The sequence below is a fragment of the Malaya genurostris genome, chromosome 2 (assembly GCF_030247185.1).
Source record: "Malaya genurostris strain Urasoe2022 chromosome 2, Malgen_1.1, whole genome shotgun sequence".
NCBI lineage: Eukaryota > Metazoa > Arthropoda > Insecta > Diptera > Culicidae > Malaya > Malaya genurostris.
In genome coordinates, this window is record NC_080571.1 from 197,256,295 (window position 1) to 197,277,761 (window position 21,467).

A 21,467-nucleotide genomic window follows, 5' to 3' on the forward strand; every position below is an offset into this window, starting at 1 on the left:
AAATAAATGTCATTTTTTAGAATATTCTTGATTTGCAATGGTGCATGGTGAAATTATATGTTGGCACCTTTAATTAAAAATCTATATGCGCTTTTGCTCAGATTAAACTAATCTTTGAAATCAATACCGTTCGTACTCCGAAGTACATTCAAATGATGAGCGCCGTGACGATACGATGCTTTGAGGTTCTGGGTTATATAATTTTACAACACCAACATGAGAAATGGCGAATCCTATATGAATCGGAAAATGCGTAACTTTCGGAATGTGTTTTTATCGATGCTCTTAGCTCCGAACTTTTTCCCGGATATAACTTCGAACTTTTCGAAGTAAGCCTGGCATGATCTAATAATTCTAGGTAGATTTATGGAAAAGCAAAACACATACATTGAAAAACAAGTACTTTTCATACAGTTTACTTGATTCTGAGAAATATTCATTTAGTAATAAGTAATTAATTTTGTTTAATCATTCATTGATTTATATAATAAGCGGACTTAGCAAGATTCTATCTTTCATTTAACATATTTGTATAAATACACTTCAATATAATTTTATACATTTGATGAAATGATTAAATGTAATACATTCGAAAAGAAAATATTCAAAATATTATTTTATATCAAGAACTCTAAATAATGTTAAAATCAAGCGATACAACAACGCTTTCATTTCATATTTGAAGTGAAACATATCTGAACAAAAAATCATAATTATAGCAGAAATATACTTGAAATTAATCTTTTACGCACTGATGAGTCAAAGACGAAACGTAAAATCAAAATGGGTATGAGGAAAAAATATTTTTTTCTTTTCTCTTCGAATTACCAACGTACAGTAATACTTTTCAATATAATGAGCAATACACTGAAATTACGACACTTGTGGGAATGGTATTTTTAAAGATACTGGTTGTCAGAAATCATGACTAGAATGACTCATTTTTCTCATTTGTAAAATTAAGTTGTGTTCATCTCAAGAAGCATTATCACAAAATAATTATCGTAAAAAATGCCCTATACTTTCTTATAGCGAGACAGAAATTCGAAGCGACTCAACCAATTTTGATCTTTTCCTTTAAATCAATCTATTGAGTGTAGATAGAATATTTTACTCGGAGTTATAGTTTGCTATACAATCAGTCACGTACCCAGAGGGGGGGCCCGAGGGGCCCTGGCCCCTCCCGAAATCAAAAGCAGATATATAATTATTTAGAAGGTCTCAGACAGGTGTTAAAGAAATATCAAGACTGTAAACGTAATAAATGTAATACAATAACAGTTCCATTGGAGAAGTTTAAAGTGTTTGTTAAAATCACCCGTAAAAGGCACACCGAGAATTAAGTACATAAGCAATGTTCAGTAACATTATTCTTTTTATCTTTGGGCCCCTCCCGAAACGAAATTCTGGGTACGGGCCTGTATACAATAGATAAATGGTGGAGCTGAGATGATTAAGGGAACGGAGACATTTAGTGTTTAACCCGGGTTGGCGGTTCAATGCATACGGCGCTGGTCTTACAAGCCAGTTGTCATATGTTCGAGCCCCGACCATCCATTCCAGGATTCATGGTGTCAGTAGAATCGTAGTACTAACCATGCAATGATTTTGTACCCTAACAATCAGATGCGAAGTCTGTTGAATCAGAAAGGCCAAATTCCACAAAAGGAATGTAATGCCAAGACTTTGCTTTAGGTATTTAGTGTTGCAAGTTTTCAAAGAAGTTTTTCTTTTGAGTTCCTGTATTAGAAATTTCCTACTAACAAAAAATGTTTAAAAAAATTCACCTTTCTCATACAGGAAGGCTATGAAAATCGATTCTGCATCCAAGGCCCGAATAGCCGAATGTCCTGTCCCGATCAGCAAGCAGTAACAACTGAATTGAAAGCACTAACAACTTAAAGCTTGCTTCATTTAGAATTGGAACAAACTTTTGCTCATATTGTGGCGCTCCTGGTGGACGGATTTGGAAGCTCTTGGTGGCCACGTGTCGGGAATTTTGTCAGCTTCACGTATGATTTGTGACATTCCGAAAATCGACTGTACTTTGTAAACAATCAATATGGAAGCCGAAAGAAGGAAAAAAAATTGTGCACAGTTATTTGGAAAATCCATTGTGGTCTGCATCTAGGCTAGCTAAACAGCTGAAATTACCCAGAAATACCGTATGGCGCGTTATCAAACGGTATAAGAAAACATTGACGACGATTCGGAAGCCTCAAGCCGATCGTCGGAGTCGAACTGACGACCGGAAATTGCGTGGTAAGATTTTGAAGACGATTAAAAGGAATCATAATCTGTCGGACCGTGATTTGGCCAGAAAATTCGGTGCTGCCCATAGTACCGTGAGGAGAACTCGACTCCGGGAAGGAATCAAGTCGTATCGAGCTAGCAAACAGCCAAATCGGACCATGAAACAGAATAGTGTGGTCAAAATTCGTGCTGGGAAACTATATGACCAGGTGCTGACCAAGTTCAACGGGTGTCTTCTGATGGACGATGAAACCTGTGTCAAGGCTGACTTCGGTCAAATGCCAGGTCAAAAATTTTACTTGGCGACGGCTCGGGGGGATGTTCCAGCCAAATTTAAATTCGTTTTTGCCGACAAATTTGCAAGAAAATTAATGATTTGGCCGGGCATTTGCAGCTGCGGCAAAAAAAACGAAAGTTTTCGTTACAAATAAGACAATGACATCGGAACTATACCAAAAAGAGTGTCTTCAAAAACGAATTTTGCCGTTCATTCGATCGCACGACCATCCCGTAATGTTTTGACCAGATTTGGCAAGCTGTCATTACAGCAAAGCCGTTTAAGAATGGTATGCAGAGAAAGTGGTCCAGTTTGTTCCGAAAAACCTTAACCCACTCAACTGCCCCCAGTTCCGCTCTATTGAGAAATACTGGGCAATCATGAAGAGGAGACTAAAGGCAAAGGGAAACGTTGTCAAAGACATCAATCAGATGACGACCTGGTGGAATAAGATAGCTAAATCGATGGACGAAGAAGGTGTGCGCCGCCTACTGAGCAGTGTTACAGGAAAAATTCGAGAATTCCTTCAAAACCGTGACGAATAATTTTATCCGTATTTTTTCTTAAAAGTATGAAGAAAACGCTACATTTGTATAAAAAAAGATCTTGAATACAATAATAAATAACTGAAATACAGGCAATTGTCTTTGTTCCAATTCTATTTGAAGCAAGCTTTACAACTGTTGTTTATTGTTTATTGGAGCAGGGAAAAGTGAAAGTAATTTCCTTAACAATTCTTATAAGCTGCGTTCCGACTTCCGGGTACTGGAGTAACGTGACAAAATGTGTGAAATAATTTCGAAGAACCTTAATCCACCTAGTGGTGTAATAATGCCTTTCTCATATTACTTATGTTCTGACAAAAAAAATCTGATAAAAATTTTTTCTGATAAGATTTCTTTTCAAACGTGAATAAAATCAAAAGCTTTCTTTGGTAAATACTACCAATCACCTTTTCGATTTGTAAACAACTATGTCAAGTTAATATTGATTTAAATGTGGCAACCCTGTACCCTGAATAATTTTGTATGACAGTTTGAAAGTTTTAATACTTATTGCCCTATAATTTCGATACCGGAAGTCGGATCGGGATGAAAATGCACAGTGTCTTTTAAGTCACTGAGAGCTTCATTTTGAATCATGATTTGTGAAAATCGGTTTAAGGAGTGTATCGATAAGTAGTTAGCAACATTCAAACAGTTATTACTCTGAAATGGCTTAAATTTTTGCAGCGTGTTTTGCGGTGACATGTTTGTTTACATGTCAATAACAGCTGCGCAATCGATTGGTTTCGGTACGGTTTATCGTTTCAATGAGTGGTGTCACGTACAACGAAATTGCAAAACGGGTGAAAGTGCACCACACCAGTGTCAAAAATACTATCGAGAAGTTCGGTAAGACCCTTTCCATGAAGGATCCGATCCCGATCCGGTAGCAAAACGGGTCCCAGCCAGCCCGCCCGGAACTTAAAAGTGGTTGAGTACATCAGGAAAAACCCATCGACGTCGACGCGGGATTTGGCCAAGCAGTTCAACACCAGCATCGGGATGATTCAACGGATCAAAGTTTGGAACTCCCTGAAAACGTACAAGAAACAGAAGGTGCCGAAAAAGTCCCTGGTACAGCAAGTTCAGACCAAAACAAGAGCGCGAAAACTGTATAACCGGATTCTACAGAATAAAGACGAATGCATCCTGATCGACGACGAAACCTACGCCAAGGAAGACTCTCGAGCGCTGCCCGGACCGCAATATTATACGAAATCGGTGTACCAGGACCAGGATAACGCTGACTCCACGGTGGCGATGGAAAAGTTTGGGCAGAAGGTGTTGGTCTGGCAAGCAATTTGTACCTGTGGTTTGCGGTCATCGATTTTCTTCACGAAGGGCACAATTAACGCCAAGGTGTACGAGGAAGAATGTTTGAAGAAGAGAATGCTGCCACTGTACAGAAAGCATAAGGCTCCTCCTCTCTTCTGGCCGGATTTGGCCTCGGCCCACAACGCCAACTCTGTTGTACAGTGGTTTTAAAAAAATAATGTACAATTCATGGAAAAGGACATCAACCCACCGAACTATCCGGACCTTCGGCCAATTGAAAGGTATTGGGCAATTGTCAAGCGGCACTTTCGGATGGAAGATACAGTGTCCCAAAACATGCAGGAGTTCAAAAAAAAACTGGACAGCTGCAACCAGGAAAGTCACAAAAGTAACTGTGCAGAATTTAATGAAGAATGTCAAGTCCAAAGTGCGAGCGTTTCACAGAAACTAGGATTTTCTTCAATATAATCAGTGAAATGCATAAAAATGTAATTTTTCTACAATATATCGAAAACTGATGTCAAAATATGTTTTTTCGCTTTTTTATTGAATAATCAATGTTGCTAACTACTTTTCGATACACTCCTTACATCGCAGAATCAGCAGAATATTCCTTCTCCATTCGAAACTAAATGCATGATTCTGGAACAGGGCTCTAAAACAGGAACTGTACCTATATTCAAGACAGGCCCGTTTCGGGAGAGGCCCTCAAATAAAAAAAAATCGGTTCGCCTTTTACCGACGTTTTAACACTAACTTTAAACTTTTCCACTGGAAATATCATTATTAGGTATTAAAAAAAATGTGATTGTGACCGAGAAAAGGTTATTGTATCACATTTCTTAACGTCTACTGTCATGCTATTTCCGTCGCACATGTGTAAGACCTTCTAAATGCCCATTTATAAAGCACGATAATCCACAAGACTTGTAATAAACTTCCTCGCTTCGATTCGTGGAGAACGGAAAACATCTTCTAAATTTGTATATCATATTAATTGATGGCCATACAAACTTACTTTAGCTATATTAGTTCCTGTATCAGATTCCAGAAGTAGTGGTCTAAGATTCCATAACGAAACTCACATCGATTTCTCAGAGATGACTCTAGGTTTGGGAATAGATAATAGTTAGAGGATGTCAAATCAGGTGAACAAGGTGGATGGGCAAGTAATTGGAATTCTAAACCGATGATTTTTACCATAGCAATGCTCGTGTGCTTCATGTAAAGCTCTTTCAGAGCGATTTCGGTCTTTAATCGCTCCATTAATGCGAGCTAATACTTGCATTGAGGTAGTCCTCCAAAGACATACTATGACAATCCCAGAAAACCGGCATCATGATGAGCTTCCCTTCTAGCCTCTTATGCCGCTTTGAAGAACGACTTCAGTCCATTTTCGGGTAACCATTTTTTTTCTCTGGCATATAATAATGGATCCAGTCAAACATGTACTCGATGTGCATTTGCGTTCGTCTCTTTTGTCCTAAATAAGTATATGCGGGGGGTATAGCGTGATGGGTAAGTCGATGCCTTTCACGCCGCCCTCTTGGGTTCGATTCCCATCCCCGCACATAGGGTCAGAAAGTTTTTCTGGCCCGAAGAGGCGAATGACATCAATGTTAAAGCCTCTATAATTGAAACAAAAAAAAAAGTATATGCGGGATCCATCTTTCTCATATGCAGAATCTTGCTCAACTGTGATAAGCTCGCGCACATTTTTTTCCGGTACAATGTAGTATCTTATTATTATTATTGTCGTTCATTTTGCTCCGGATTTAACCTCCATTTAATTTAGTTGTGACACGAACAGCTTTGTATCAAACATCTTTTTTGCTTCTGTTTCTGTTTCTGATTTCGGAAGGGCCACTGGGTACGTGACTAATTCAAGAACTGAACTCTTGATACTGGAACAGACACAGAGCTCTTGATCTGAACCAACCGGAATTAGATGCTTACCTAGTAGGTAACACAGAAATGAAATGTCACTCACTACCTCAAAACCGTCTTCGCGGGTATGAGAAAGGCAAACACCTGTGATGAGTTTTCCTCATTGATACTCGTTGATACCAAAAATTAGAGAGTAGATATTGACATTACTTCGTATCGCGTAAGGCGTTGTTGTTCGATTGATGATGATGATATCTTTCTAGTATTACGGCTGTCTATTGCAAAAAAAGAGTGTTAAATGTATGAATTGATAGCGAACCTCCCGACAGTAGTCTGTCCGGAGTTTTACGAGTTTCGGAAGAAATTTCGTATTCTAGTAGGAAGCACATATAAATACAAAACGCGATAACATTGCAACGTATTCTATCCAGAGCTATAAACACATGATAATATTATAAATAATAAGTATATTACATTATCTATTAAGTTAAATCCTGATCATTTCCTCGCTCCACTAACACCACTCCTTTCTTGTGACACTTAAGATGATGCAGAGAATTCCTCGGTCATTAGTATCAACTAACATTCCTTCCCTTCCCATATTGACCTGCATGGGCGTGGTGATCTACGTTATTGATTAGTCCATGTTCTAAGTCAATTTAGGTTGCTCGTTGAGCATGACCTACGACTCCCCAAGTATCATGCATTTGGTTCAATATGCAATTTCAACGGGTTTTTTATCAATCACGGGAAACTCACGGACGGTCAACGAAGCTAAGCTAAGCTAAGCTTGATACTCGTTGATACCAAATATTTTAGAAAAAATTTATTTTGAACAATTTGTGAAAATTTTATCATAAATTACGGATCATATTTCTGATGGCATGTAGCAAAAATTATATTGAAAGTTTGAATACAACAAAAGATATCCACGATCAAAACCTTCATAACTTTGCTGGCTTGAAAAACTTTTGTTATAGCCCTGCTATTTTTAGAACAGCCTAAAATCACATGTCTTTTAAAATAACACTTAAGCTAAGATTCAAAATAGCCGAAAATTTTATTCAATAGTTCTTAATACACGTAGATATAAACGAATAGTAGATGAAAAACAAACCGAAGTTCATAGCACGTTACTGAAAAATACATGAATGCAGCAATCATTTCGAACAGCACTGTACATTCTCTGTTCCCGTAGATCTGCGTCAAACGCTGAGTTAAAGATTTTGGTCACGACTGTTATTATAATGCAATATTTTGCATTTGAAATAACGCCATATTTGATCAAATTTCAATTCGCTATAGTGCGCAATAAAGCCAATGTAGATGTAGAATTACAGATACTTTGACGGCGTAAAACAATTCAACGCGTTTTAGTAATTACTTTCTAATTTTTCAAAACTTTTTTGTTTGTTTTCACGAGAATAAGAGTATTGTTTTATTGTTCATTTTTATTCGTTTTGTATTGATACTTCATATATGCGTAGGGATACTGCCACATTACAATATGTGTGTAATTTTATATCTTTCGCTTTGATAACTACTTCTAAATATTTTACTATTACTATGATAATAATATTTATCAGTTTAACAATTTAACTATGCTTGAAGCCTTTTTAGTAAAGCAATTACCAGTTGCGAATCAAAAGAAAAATATGGAATTGAGACATCATTAAGAATTGTGTTCTAGCTAGACTGTATCAGATTGTTATGCGTCCCAACAGCAATGAAATTTTTGTATGTATAAACTGAGAACTTTATTATTCCGTTGTTGTTTCCACTCCTTTCGTAACTATAATCCAAATGAACATTCACGGAAGCAGCCTCTTTCCGTACCGTCTTCAAATTCCATTGAAAGCATCTCTCAAACGGCGAGCAAATCAGAAATCTGATATTTTATTTCTGGTTAAAAATCATACAAAGACATTTACTGGAGGTACATTCATCATATACTGATAGACACAGGAATCTTTCCGTTTCAAAAAATTAAATGAAATTGCTATATACAGTGGATATAAAGAATCACTGTAAATAACATAGAACAAGAGTATCAGCGATATTTCATCCATGTATGTTAGTACCATATGTTTCGTTTACCTCTGCTCTGTTTAATTGTAATTACAGCAAGAATAGGAATGGCTTGATATTTTTTCAACAAGTCTCAAGCAACTATTCCGGAATTCTCATTTTTTTCCCAAACTTATCAAACAATCAAATAATCTATAGACAATATTTAAACGATTCCACTTTTTCAAAATTTTAAAGAATTTTTAATTTTTTGACTTCAAAATAGACACAAAATTAAATTTTGCATGTTAACTTATGTGATATCAAGTCAGCACTAAAAATATACGGAATGTTTTGATTTACATCATGTGTTTTTTTCAATTTGTTTAAGTAAAACCACCATCCGTGCAGGATCTCAACCAAGGTTGAGAGTACAATTGCAAAAGCCTCGATATAAACGTTCACGCGCATTCCAGGAGCATGTTTGGTAAAAATACTTTCAGTAGATCATAAAAAAGTATGGCGCCAACTATGTGCTTGAGAGGTTATATATCTTCCGGCTCGAGAAAAGAAACCAATATCTTTCAATTAATCTAGGAAACTTGAAAATGATTTTAGTTCAATGAATTGAAATACATCGAATTGTACAAATTTAGTTGTTATATGTGGAAAATGGTAGATTGTATGGCCACTGTCCTAAAACGATTTTTGCGGTGAACATGATATCTCGAAAACCAATCACTCAAATAATTAAATTTTAAATAATTGCCGAGTTGGCGATTCTTTTTCGCAAGTTCTAAATTTTTCGCAGTTTCAGTCCCCTGTTTTGCTTCATTTTTTTGTTATAAACTAGTATAACCTACCGAGTGAAACAGTACTCAGGTCGGTTAGGTCATCTCTGAGGAAACGAAAAGAGGTATTTCTGAAACCGGAATCTGGGAACCGGCATAATCGAAGTTGGTTCGAGAAAAGTGACTGGGATCCATTTTTGAGTCTATGGCTACAATTTTCGGTCGTTCATCAAAAGCCCAAGAACAAGGAATACCAAATCAATGTTTGGGCGTCTACTGATAATGACTACCGATTAGAATAGTTTCGAGGCAAGTTTAGAAATCATTTTACTTTTTATTTCTGGTGCTTTCGCAATCAGAAAACGAGAACCAGCATAGTAGGAATCGGGTTGTTTGAGTGTCTATTGACAATTTCGAGGCAAGTTAGGAAATTTTTTGACGTGTTTTGTTTTGCCGCTTCAAGTGACGGAATTCAATTTTTAACACACTTCACCATTCATTCCGGAACCGGAAGTCGGATCCGGATGAAATTTGGAAGTTTTGTATGGGACCATGAGACCTTTCATTTGAATCTAAGTTTGTTGAAATCGGTCTCGCTTTCTCTGAGAAAAGTGAGAAAGTAATTTGAAATAAGAATTTTTTTTACTAATCACCCTGTAACTCCGGAACCGAAATTCGGATCAAAATAAAATCCAGGAACTTTATATATGACAATTGTACCTTTCATTTGAATCTAAGTTTTTGAGAATCGGTTCAGCCGTCTCTGAGAAAAGTAAGTAAGTTTTTCATATTTTTTGCACATCACCCTGTAATCCCAGAACCGGAAGTCAGATTCGAATAAAATTCAGAATTTATTTAAATTTAAGTTCATCAAAAATTTATTTAAATCTAAATATCTTAAATATAAATAACTTAGATTTAAATAAATTTATTTATTTAAATCTAAGTTCATCAAAATCGGTTCAGCCATTTCCTAGAAAAGTGAATGCAAAAAAATGTAACATACATACACATACACACACATACACACATACATACATTGTGCGTACTCGACGAACTGAGTCGAATGGTATATGAAACTCGGCCTCAGTTCAAAAATCGGGTTTCACAGTGATTGCATTACCTTTCTACATGAGAAAGGCAAAAATACGAAAAAATACCGTTAAACGATGATGATATTCTGATTTTAAAAACTGCACTGAAACTGCGAAAAGAACATCTTCAACTAAAGACAAGAATAACAGTTCAACAAGGGTAACAAGTTGGTACTCCTGATTTAAAAACCTTTTCAATATCATACCAACTAGCAACTGCAATCAATGTACAACAAGACACAATCTACAGCAACTAGAGATGGTTGGGTAAGCATTTTTTCAATCCCAAACCTAACCCGTACCTGATCGAAAATAAAAAACTTTTACCCGTATCCGACCCATACCCGATAAGAAAAAAGTTTACCCGTACCCGAACCGAACCCGAAAAAAGTCTCGAAACCCAACCAATTTTTTTAACCCAAACCCGACCCGTACAAGTTGAAAATGAAAAAATTGGTAGCCGTACCCGACCCGAACCTGACAACAATATCTTTTCCTGTACCCGAACCCGACCAATACCTGTCGGGTTTGTGTCGAGTTTTGGGTACAAATACCCGAAAACCGATCATTTGTAACAGCAACTAGCAAAGAGTCATGAAATCACTGAATGATAGTTCAGTCGAAAAATTTCAATTTATTCCCTACTTGTTATGACATCTATATTAAATTCAGGAAATCTGTATTCGGTATTAAATCTGCATTCACATGTAAAAATCTGTATAATATAGATAAATCTGTATAAACGTCATCTCTGATTCTAAGTATCGACTACAAAATAAACGTCTCTTTTTATGTTACTCGCACTGGTTCATGTGATCCATATGCAGTGATAGCACAACGCTCGTCATTCTCGACTCGTCTAATGCACTGACCGAGATGTCGAAATTCATAATCTGAAACCAGATCCATATTATGAGTACAGCAGTGACACATGTTTCCCGACGTCGTTTTGAATGACTTCATAAAATTAAATTCCATCACCGCCTGCACTGCGGTACCATCTGAGCAATTTCCTTCGGTTCTCTAATCAAAGTCTTCGTATCTCTTTCTTGTTTCCACAGATTCTGCGGTAAAATGGCACATCATTAATATCCGATGAATAGTACGAACGGAAAATGGTGAAGCATAAGAGATTCTTTTGCTTCCGACTATCAAGCATTCTACCGGCATCCCTCCATAGTTGGCCATCAGTTCATGGGGACGTTGGTCCGTTTAGCAACAATGCAGTACAGCGAAAAACCGTTCAACTGTTATTAATTCTGTTGATATACTTTAACGGGTTTACCAGTGGCAGTTGGTGGCGAGTTGCTGATCTCTCCTTGGACGTTAAACATTTCCATCGAGACAACCGAAGTTTCGAAATCATCAATGAAAACACATTTTTCACGCAGCATCAACGTGAAATTTGCTATAGTAATCCGGAACTGTTGAAGGTAGGTACTGGACACATTCATTTTTATAATCAAAAATAATCTATGTTCAAGCGTCCCTTACGAAAATGAATATTTTAATGGCAGTATTGGATGAAAAAATCGATTTTATACATCCTGTATTGATCAGCTAAGGAGGGGGCACTCAATGAAAAATCGATTTTTTATTTATTATTTTAATCGATTGATATGTTGATTGAGAACATGATTTTGAAGTTGCAATTTCAATATTTTCGAAGATAGTGTTCTTTGAATTTACCTTGCACATAAACTTTAAAGCGCGTTTTCAACAAGAACATCTTGTTTATTTTGTGAAACGTTGTACAGAGAAGTGCATGAACCTCTAATATGTATAAAAAAAATGGTGGTAACAGTTCATTTTTGATAGAAACCACAAGAAAACACATTGTTTTTTATTTCATATATGTTTTTGCCTTTCTCATATAGAAAGGTTATGCAATCACTTGAAAAAGCGACTAGTGAAAATTGGCCCGGAGGGCCAAGTGTCATATACAATTCGACTCAGTTCATCGAGCTGAGCAATGTCTGTGTGTGTATGTATGTGTGTGTGTATGTGTCAAATAATCTCAATAAGTTTTCTCGGAGATGGCTGAACCGATTTCGACAAACTAGGATTCAAATGAAAGGTCTCGTGGTCCCATACGGAATTCCTGAATTTCATCCGGATCCGACTTCCGGTCCCGGAATTATAGGGTAAAGTGTGTTCAATATTGTACACCGTCACTTAAACCGGCGAAACAAAAAACGTAAAAAATTTTCTAAACTGGTCTAAAAACTACACAAATCATTATCAGTAAGCAACTAAACAGACCGATTCCGGCTATCCTGGTTCCCGGTATCCGGTTCCGGAAGTACCGGAAATAGTGGTCATATATACCAAAATGGATCTCACTCACTTTTCTTAGCGATGGTTTGGCCGATTTCCACAAACTTAGATTCAAATGAAAGGTCTTCTGGTCCCATGCGGAATTCCTGAATTTCATCCGGATCCGACTTCCGGTTCCGGAATTATAGGGTAAAGTATGTTCAATATTGTACACCGTCACTTAAACCGGCGAAACAAAAAACGTAAAAAAATTTCTAAACTGGTCCAAAACTACACAAATCTATAGTAATTATCAGTAGGCAACTAAACAAACCGATTCCGGCTATCCTGGTTCCCGGTATCCGGTTCCGGAAGTACCGGAAATATTGGTCATATATACCAAAATGGATCTCACTCACTTTTCTTAGCGATGGTTTGGCCGATTTCCACAAACTTAGATTCAAATGAAAGTTCTTCTGGTCCCATACGGAATTCCTGAATTTCATCCGGATCCGACTTCCGGTTCCGGAATTATAGGGTAAAGTGTGTTCAATATTGTACATCGTCACTTAAACCGGCGAAACAAAAAACGTAAAAAAATTTCTAAACTGGTCTTAAAACTACACAAATCTATAGTAATTATCAGTAGGCAACTAAACAAACCGATTCCGGCTATCCTGGTTCCCGGTATCCGGTTCCGGAAGTACCGGAAATATTGGTCATATATACCAAAATGGATCTCACTCACTTTTCTTAGCGATGGTTTGGCCGATTTCCACAAACTTAGATTCAAATGAAAGTTCTTCTGGTCCCATACGGAATTCCTGAATTTCATCCGGATCCGACTTCCGGTTCCGGAATTATAGGGTAAAGTATGTTCAATATTGTACACCGTCACTTAAACCGGCGAAACAAAAAACGTAAAAAAATTTCTAAACTGGTCCAAAACTACACAAATCTATAGTAATTATCAGTAGGCAACTAAACAAACCGATTCCGGCTATCCTGGTTCCCGGTATCCGGTTCCGGAAGTACCGGAAATATTGGTCATATATACCAGAATGGATCTCACTCACTTTTCTCAGCGATGGTTTGGCCGATTTTCACAAACTTAGATTCAAATGAAAGGTCTTCCGATCCTCTACGAAATTCCTGAAATCCGACGTCCGATTTCGGAGTTATAGGGTGCGTACTAGAAGAGTATGTGTGTCATGTTAGCTGGTGGCCGTACGAACCGACTTTGATTATACCGGTTCTCGGGTTCCGGTGCCGGAAGTGCATATAATAGTGAACCCATTTCGTTTTCTTAAGGATGGCTTACGCAATCAAAGCACTGTTTTATTCTGTATGTTATGCATAAACAATCTCTTGGTTTCTTTCAAAAATCGAAGAGATAATTTTTGAATAGAATACCTCAACATTATATGTACATGAGAAAGGCATCATTACACCACTAGGTGGATTAAAACAGGTTTTTTTTTTATATGTAGCTATTATTAAACATTAACATAGTATCCGAGGTTCACGCACTTCAGACAAATCTTTTGATCAATTTGATACATTATATGGATGTATCAGAGCTCAATATCGTGTGGACTGGAAGTCGACTTTTTTAAAACCAGTCTCGGGAGATGTTCCCCATTTTGAACAGTTGAAAATTGTTTATCTCGTCCTGAAACATACATCTACAGATGCTTTAAAAGGATTTTTCCAACCATCTTCGGTTTTGGAACAGCAAACTAATCAAAAAAGAGTACCCCCTTAAAAGGAGATCAGATATTTCTGTTCAATGCATTTGGCTTGAAGGATATGATGAACATAGATGCTCTCACTTCGGATGTCTGTTTTTTTAAATTTTTTATTTATTTATTTATTTATTTAACTAAGATATATATATATATATATATATATATATATATATATATATATATATATATATATATATATATATATATATATATATATATATATATATATATATATATATATATATATATATATATATATATATATATATAATCAACAGACAAAATATAGTCCTAATGATTATCTCTAAGTATATTTAAAAAACTAGTTTTAATTCGACTGCGCGGGACACGGAAATCGAATCCCATCGAAACAGCATTGAAAGAACGTTGCAATCCAATGATGGCGCTGTTGATTCCATAATTAGTGCGGCGTAGAGGCATTCTGCTGAGGTTGTGGTTGCGAAGAGCTCGTGCGCGAACATTTATATTTATTTGACAAAGAAGTGCTGAACAATCGACATTGTTCAACAAAACGTCGGCGATTAGCAATGCACGGGACAGACTTATGAAAAAAAGAGCGAATGGTACTTCTAAACCACGCTCTGGAATTTCCCATGAACTTTACCTAATACACTTCAATCGAAGTGATGTAAACAATTTGAAAACTTTAGAAAAAGTACGTTTCATTTCCCACATTAAAATTCATTGGGAACATTATAAACGGCATAATCGTATTGCAAACTTAACGCAATGTCGTCGTTGCCAAGGCTTCGGTCATGGAACCAAAAATTGTCATATGGATATACGGTGTTTGAATTGTGGTAAATCGCATTCGAAAGACGTTTGTCCAATGAATGAAACCACTGATAAATTTTCATGTTCAAATTGCAATGGAAATCATAAATCCAATTATTTGAAATGTCCTGTCAGGAAAAAAATTCTAAACGCTCGTTCGCTTCGACAACAAGTCAAATCAACGACCTTAAATTTACAGAACATACCTGAAAATAAAAAAACCGTTACAAATGCCACGCCTAATTCTTTTAAGGCACTGATTTCTTCGAAACAAAAAACAGGTACGCCTGTCAATTCGTCTTCTAACGAAAACAATTTATTGACAGGTAGATCGACCTCGTCATCATCTTCTTCTAATGTCAGTTATGCTGGTATATTAGGTAGAAATCTATCACCTATTTCTTCTAATGTAAATAATCAAAACACAGGACCGCCTTGCAGTTCTTCTTTTAACGAAAACAATTTATTAATAGGTAGACCGGCCAAATCATCTTTTTCTAATGGCAGTCTACCTATAAATATTCCTTCAATGCCATTCGCTTCTTTAAATGAAGTCGATTTAGGCGATATAACTGAAAATAAAATGATCTATCTACAAGATCAACTTTTTCAAATGATCATCCAAATGAATTCGACTTCATCACTTTTTGAAGCATTTCAAATCGGATGGAAATTTGCAAATAATATTATAATGAATTTAAAATTTAACAGTGATATTAAATAATTATTTGAATATTTTAAATTGGAACGCTCGATCTTTGAAATCGAGTGAAGATGAATTTTATAATTTTCTCAAAGTTCACAAAATTCATATTGCCATTGTGACAGAAACTTTTCTTAAACCAAATGTCAAATTGAAAAGTAATCCACATTATGTGGTTCATCGATTTGACAGGTTTACTGGAATGGGTGGTGGAGTTGCCATTTTTGGCAAATCAAACATCGAATTTTACCTTCTTTCAATACTAAAGTTATTGAAAGCTTGGGAATCGAAGTTGAAACCATTCATGGAATTTATTTCATCGCTGGAGCATATTTGCCATTCCAATGCACCGGCGAACAATTAAATTTCTTTAAAGGCGATTTGCAAAAACTTACAAGATATCGATCGAAATTTTTCGTAATAGGGGACTTAACTGCTAAGCATGTCCAGTGGAATTGTAGGCAAAATAACAGTAATGGTAAAATACTTCATAATCAACTCTCAGCTGGTTACTTCACAGTTCTTCATCCCAGTAATCCTACTTGTTTCTCTTCCGTGAAAAACCCGTCTACAATTGATCTGGTTCTAACAGATCAAAGTCACATTTGTAGTGAACCGATTACACATGCTGACTTTGACTCAGATCATCTTCCTGTAACATTCAGACTTTCCAACGAAGCTATAATTAATCCAATTAGTTCTATTTTCAACTATCATAGAGCTAATTGGTTGGATTACAGATCTCACATTGAAAATCATGTGGATCATGAAACTATTTTAGAAAATTCTGCGGACATCGACACAGCCATTGATAATTTGAATCATTATATTATCGAAGCTAGAAATCTTTCAGTTCCCAAAGCTCAAACTAAATTAAATTCTCTTATCATCGATGACAATCTTCAACTGCTCATTCGGTTGAAGAATGTTCGTCGACGACAATATCAACGTTCTCGTGATCCTGCTATGAAAAACATAGTTAAGGATTTACAAAAAGAAATTAAACATAGATTTACTCTTTTGCGAAATGAAAATTTCGCTAAAGAAGTTGAACAAATTAAACCATATTCTAAACCTTTCTGGAAACTTTCCAAGGTTCTTAAGAAACCTCAGAAACCAATTCCTGCTCTCAAGGAAGGAAACCAAATACTTCTTACAAATGGTGAAAAAGCTCAAAAACTAGCTCAGCAGTTCGAGAGTGTCCACAATTTTAATTTAAACGTTGTGAGTCCTATTGAAAATGAAGTCTCACTGAAATATGATCATATTTCAACCCAAGTGTTATCACACGATGACATTATTGAGACGAATTTTGATGAAATTAAATCAATTATTAGGAAACTCAAAAACATGAAGGCTCCTGGTAATGATGGAATTTTTAATATTCTTATTAAAAATCTTCCCGATGTTGCCTTGAGACTCCTGGTTAAAATTTTCAACAAGTGTTTTTCATTAGCTTACTTCCCAAAAAGATGGAAAAACGCTAAAGTAATTCCTATCCTAAAACCTGATAAAAACCCAGCAGAAACATCAAGTTATCGCCCAATTAGCTTACTTTCTTCTATCAGTAAACTTTTTGAAAAATTTATCTTGTTGAGAATGATGACTCATATAAATGAGAATTCAATTTTTTTACCAGAGCAGTTTGGATTTCGTCATGAACATTCAACTACTCATCAACTTGTCAGAGTAACGAACATGATAAAAGCAAATAAATCTTCTGGGTTATCCACTGGAGTTGCTCTTCTAGACATAGAAAAAGCATTCGACAGTGTTTGGCACAAAGGTTTAATAGCAAAAATGTCTGATTTCCAGTTTCCTATTTATTTGATCAAAATGATTCAAAATTATTTAACTGATCGTACTCTTCAGGTTAGCTATCAGAATTGTAAATCTGAATTGCTACCCGTACGAGCCGGTGTTCCGCAGGGTTCGAGTGTAGCTCCAATCTTGTATAATATTTTCACTTCTGATCTTCCAAATCTACCCGTTGGTTGTCAGAAATCGTTATTCTGTGACGACACAAGTCTGTTAGCCACAGGTAGAAATCTAAGAGTGATCTCCAGTCGCCTACAATGAAGTTTAAATATTTTCAGTGATTATCTGTCAAAATGGAAAATTAAACCAAATGCAGCAAAAACGCAATTAATTATCTTTCCTCACAAGCCAAGAGCTTCTTTTCTTAAACCAAACCATAATCACATTCTCAAATTGAATGGCTTGGAATTGACATGGTCTGATCAAGCTAAATACTTAGGTTTAACGTATGACAAAAAACCCACTTTCAAGGATCACATTGAAGGAATCCAGGCAAAGTGTAATAAATATATTAAATGTTTATATCCTCTTATAAACAGAAATTCTAAGCTCTGTCTAAAAAACAAATTGTTAATTTATAAACAAATTTTCAGACCAGCCATGCTTTATGCGGTACCAATTTGGTCAAGCTGTTGTTCCACCAGGAAGAAAACGCTTCAAAGGATTCAGAATAAAATTCTGAAAATGATTCTGAAGCGTCCTCCCTGGTTTAGTACAAATGAGTTACACAGACTCACAAATATAGAACCATTAGATGTAATGTCACATAATATTATAAGCAAATTCCGACAAAAATCGATGCAATCTTCAATTGAATCGATTCGCTCTCTGTATTAGTTAGTAAGTTAGTATATAAGTTCCTTTTCCCCATAACACAATACAAGTAGGTTTAGAATTTTCCCTACACAAAAATCTCAGAATTGCGGAAGCAAATGATGTCTTCATGGTAATAACCAAACCATATATATATATATATATATATATATATATATATATATATATATATATATATATATATATATATATATATATATATATATATATATATATATATATATATATATATATATATATATATATATATATATATATATATATATATATATATATATATATATATATATATATATATATATATATATATATATATATATATATATATATATATATATATATATATATATATATATATATATATATATATATATATATATATAACAGGGCTGAAAAGTCACCACTTGTGGCTGAACACCCAATTTAAATCTTAATAATTTAATTTTAACTCATATTCCAATAAATAGTTATTAAAAAAAAAAAAATGCACGGGACAGATCACGTCGCACCTTCAGTGTATCGAGTCCGATAAGCAGTCCGCGGCTTTCCTAACTCGGCAACTGATGAGGGGTATTCCATGGTAACTGGCCAAGAGCGAAACGAACAAATCTGCGCTGTATTGATTCGATTCTGAGATTTCCATTATGGTAAAGCGTTTCAATATTCAAGCGTTGAACGTACAAGCGAGCAGTAGAGAGATTTCAAACAGTAGGTATCTGTGAAGTGCTTAGAAGTTTTCATTACAAATCCCAGACAATGTGAAGCTTTTGCAACAATGTACGAAATATGTTGCTTGTGGTTCAATTGTTCGTCAAGAAAAACTCCAAGATCCTTGGCACATGTGACTCAATCTATCGTAGATCCTCGGAGACAATAGTCGAAACGTATAGGTGTTCTTTTCCGTGTGAACGTGATAATCGAGCATTTACTGATATTTAATGTCATTCGGTTGATCTCGCACCACTCTGAAAAAATTTCGAGTTGACTCTGGAGGGAAATGGCATCCTCTGTTGTCTTAATAATTTTAAATAGCATAAGGTCGTCGGCAAATGATAATCGTGGGACACTCAGTAAAAAGTTCACGTCGTTGAAATACAGGAGGACAATTAGTAGTCCGAGATGGCTGCCTTGTGGAATGCCAGGAAAAGCAAAAAAATCACTAGATACATTATCATCGGTCTTAACCGCCAACCGTCGATTACAGAGATACGATTCAGTCCACTGAAGAATACAGGAACTGAAGCCCAGTCGTTCCAGTTTGGCGATAGTAATAACGTGATTTAGGTCCGTATATAAAACGGAGAGGTCCGTATATAAAACGGAGAGGTCCGTATATAAAGGTATAGATTAGTAACGGTTGAGCGTTTCGGCATGAATCCGTGCTGAGTTTCTACGATGTACTGCTTACAGTGATTGAAAATGGGTTCCAGAACAATTCTTCTTATTCTTCCTGTTTCCTCCAGTTACTCCAGTCGTGAGTGACGGTTGAAAGAGTTGCAATACCACTGGAACATTTCTTCAAGACGACAGCGGGGATGCCATCGGGGCCACTAGAATATGAAGACTTCATTTTAACAATAGCCTTCTGTACAGAGCTAATATCACCATTGATTTTATTATAACTTAATACACAACAATTGTGGGTTGATATTGTTTTGCTACATCCGAAGTACAGAACAAATTGGCTCAAATGGCACGTACAATGAGTCATCAGTCTGTTTTCAACTGTTTCGGACTTCTATATTTGTTATTTGTTAGCGAATCGATGCATAAGCTTTGCTCATCACATTATATACAATAAGCAATAAAGTTTATGGTATTATTTATTTTTTGAATGCTGAGACTTTAAGTTTTTCAGTCAATAATGCGAGATTTTTTCAAGAGGATTCGTTCTCCGTCGAAACTATACTGTCATTTTTATCTGTTTCAAAAAAAACCATTCCCTTTTTATCAATTGCAAGCTAGTATAATATGAATTTAGTGAACATGACGAAACGCTTGCCAAGTAAAGAGCATTTATGGAAAGTGTTGATTCATTGCTTCACACTTCGAAAAAAAACTCTATGATTTTACATATTATTAGATGCACACAGAAAAAAATAATGGAATTTACACGAAATGTGAATCAATAGTATGATGAAATAGACATAAGTTGAAACGAAATTTTTATTTCAACCCATGATCGATGTAAAATTTAATTGGATTACATAAATTTTCCAATGAATAAGACTGTATATATAAAAAAAAAAACGTTTAGAACTGTAAAGCAACTTTCCGTTTAAATGCCTGCTCCAAATATGAACATGAAAATTGATGTAATTTCACAAAATATTTTTATCTGTGCACATAAATAGAGCGTCGCATTTCAAGCAAATTTACGTCGAAGAACATTTAATATTGTGTCTAAAATTCCATGACATTAAATTCATTGAAATACTGATAGTGACCGCCGCGACTTGAATCGTGAATCATTGGATCGCAAAATACGTCTGTTAATCTACTAAGTCACAGATGCACACATATGCTTGGCTGGTAGAAAGTGCATTTAAATTTATACAGTCGCACCTGCTAGCAGAATGGAAGTTACAGTGGAAACCAGTAAAATTCATGCTAATCTAACATTAAGTCATCACAAATTAAATTTTCCGCCATTTCACAAATTAGATCTTTATGAATTTTTATAGTATGAGGAATTAATTCACCCAGAAAATTCAAATTTTTTTGGTGTGTTTGTTCTGGAAAAAGTGCTCATCGAATTCTAATTGATGCTTACGGTTGCGGCTTGTGAACGTTAGTAAAACGGTTTAAGAGCGAGGATTTCAGTGTAAAATTGAAGATGCCGAATTGCATGGATTGTTAAATGCAGTGAAATGAATTACCGAACGAAGACAATACCCAAAATCATTGCCGTTTCAACCTTCTGAGCGAACAGACGTGATTTGGATTTACTGCGAAAGCATTGAAAACCAGTTGTGTGTGTGATAAAGTGGTCGGACGATATTGCGTGATAGACAATAGTGCTTTTTCCTCTGAGAGGTTTTTTTTTCGCATTATATAATAGAACAGTGCCTTATTGTGAGCGGTCGATCGAAACGGTACCGTTAGCCGGTTATTGTTCCGCCGATCAAGGCCAAGTGTGCGGATTATAAACAAGCGGCCATTGTTCCCTGTGTCGATTGTGATC

At 35.8% G+C, this 21,467-nt stretch overlaps 1 protein-coding gene across 2 annotated transcripts in view; it reads left to right on the top strand.

The window, feature by feature from the left end:
- LOC131426914 (protein Wnt-1-like) overlaps nucleotides 1–21,467 on the top strand; it is a 69,242-nt gene that overhangs the window by 34,650 nt on the left and 13,125 nt on the right. For both annotated transcript variants that reach the window (XM_058589676.1, XM_058589677.1), the window contains one exon: nucleotides 11,191–11,562. In XM_058589676.1, coding sequence (XP_058445659.1) covers nucleotides 11,245–11,562 — 318 coding nt within the window. In that variant the 5' untranslated portion in view covers nucleotides 11,191–11,244. The remainder of the gene's footprint in view (nucleotides 1–11,190; nucleotides 11,563–21,467) is intronic.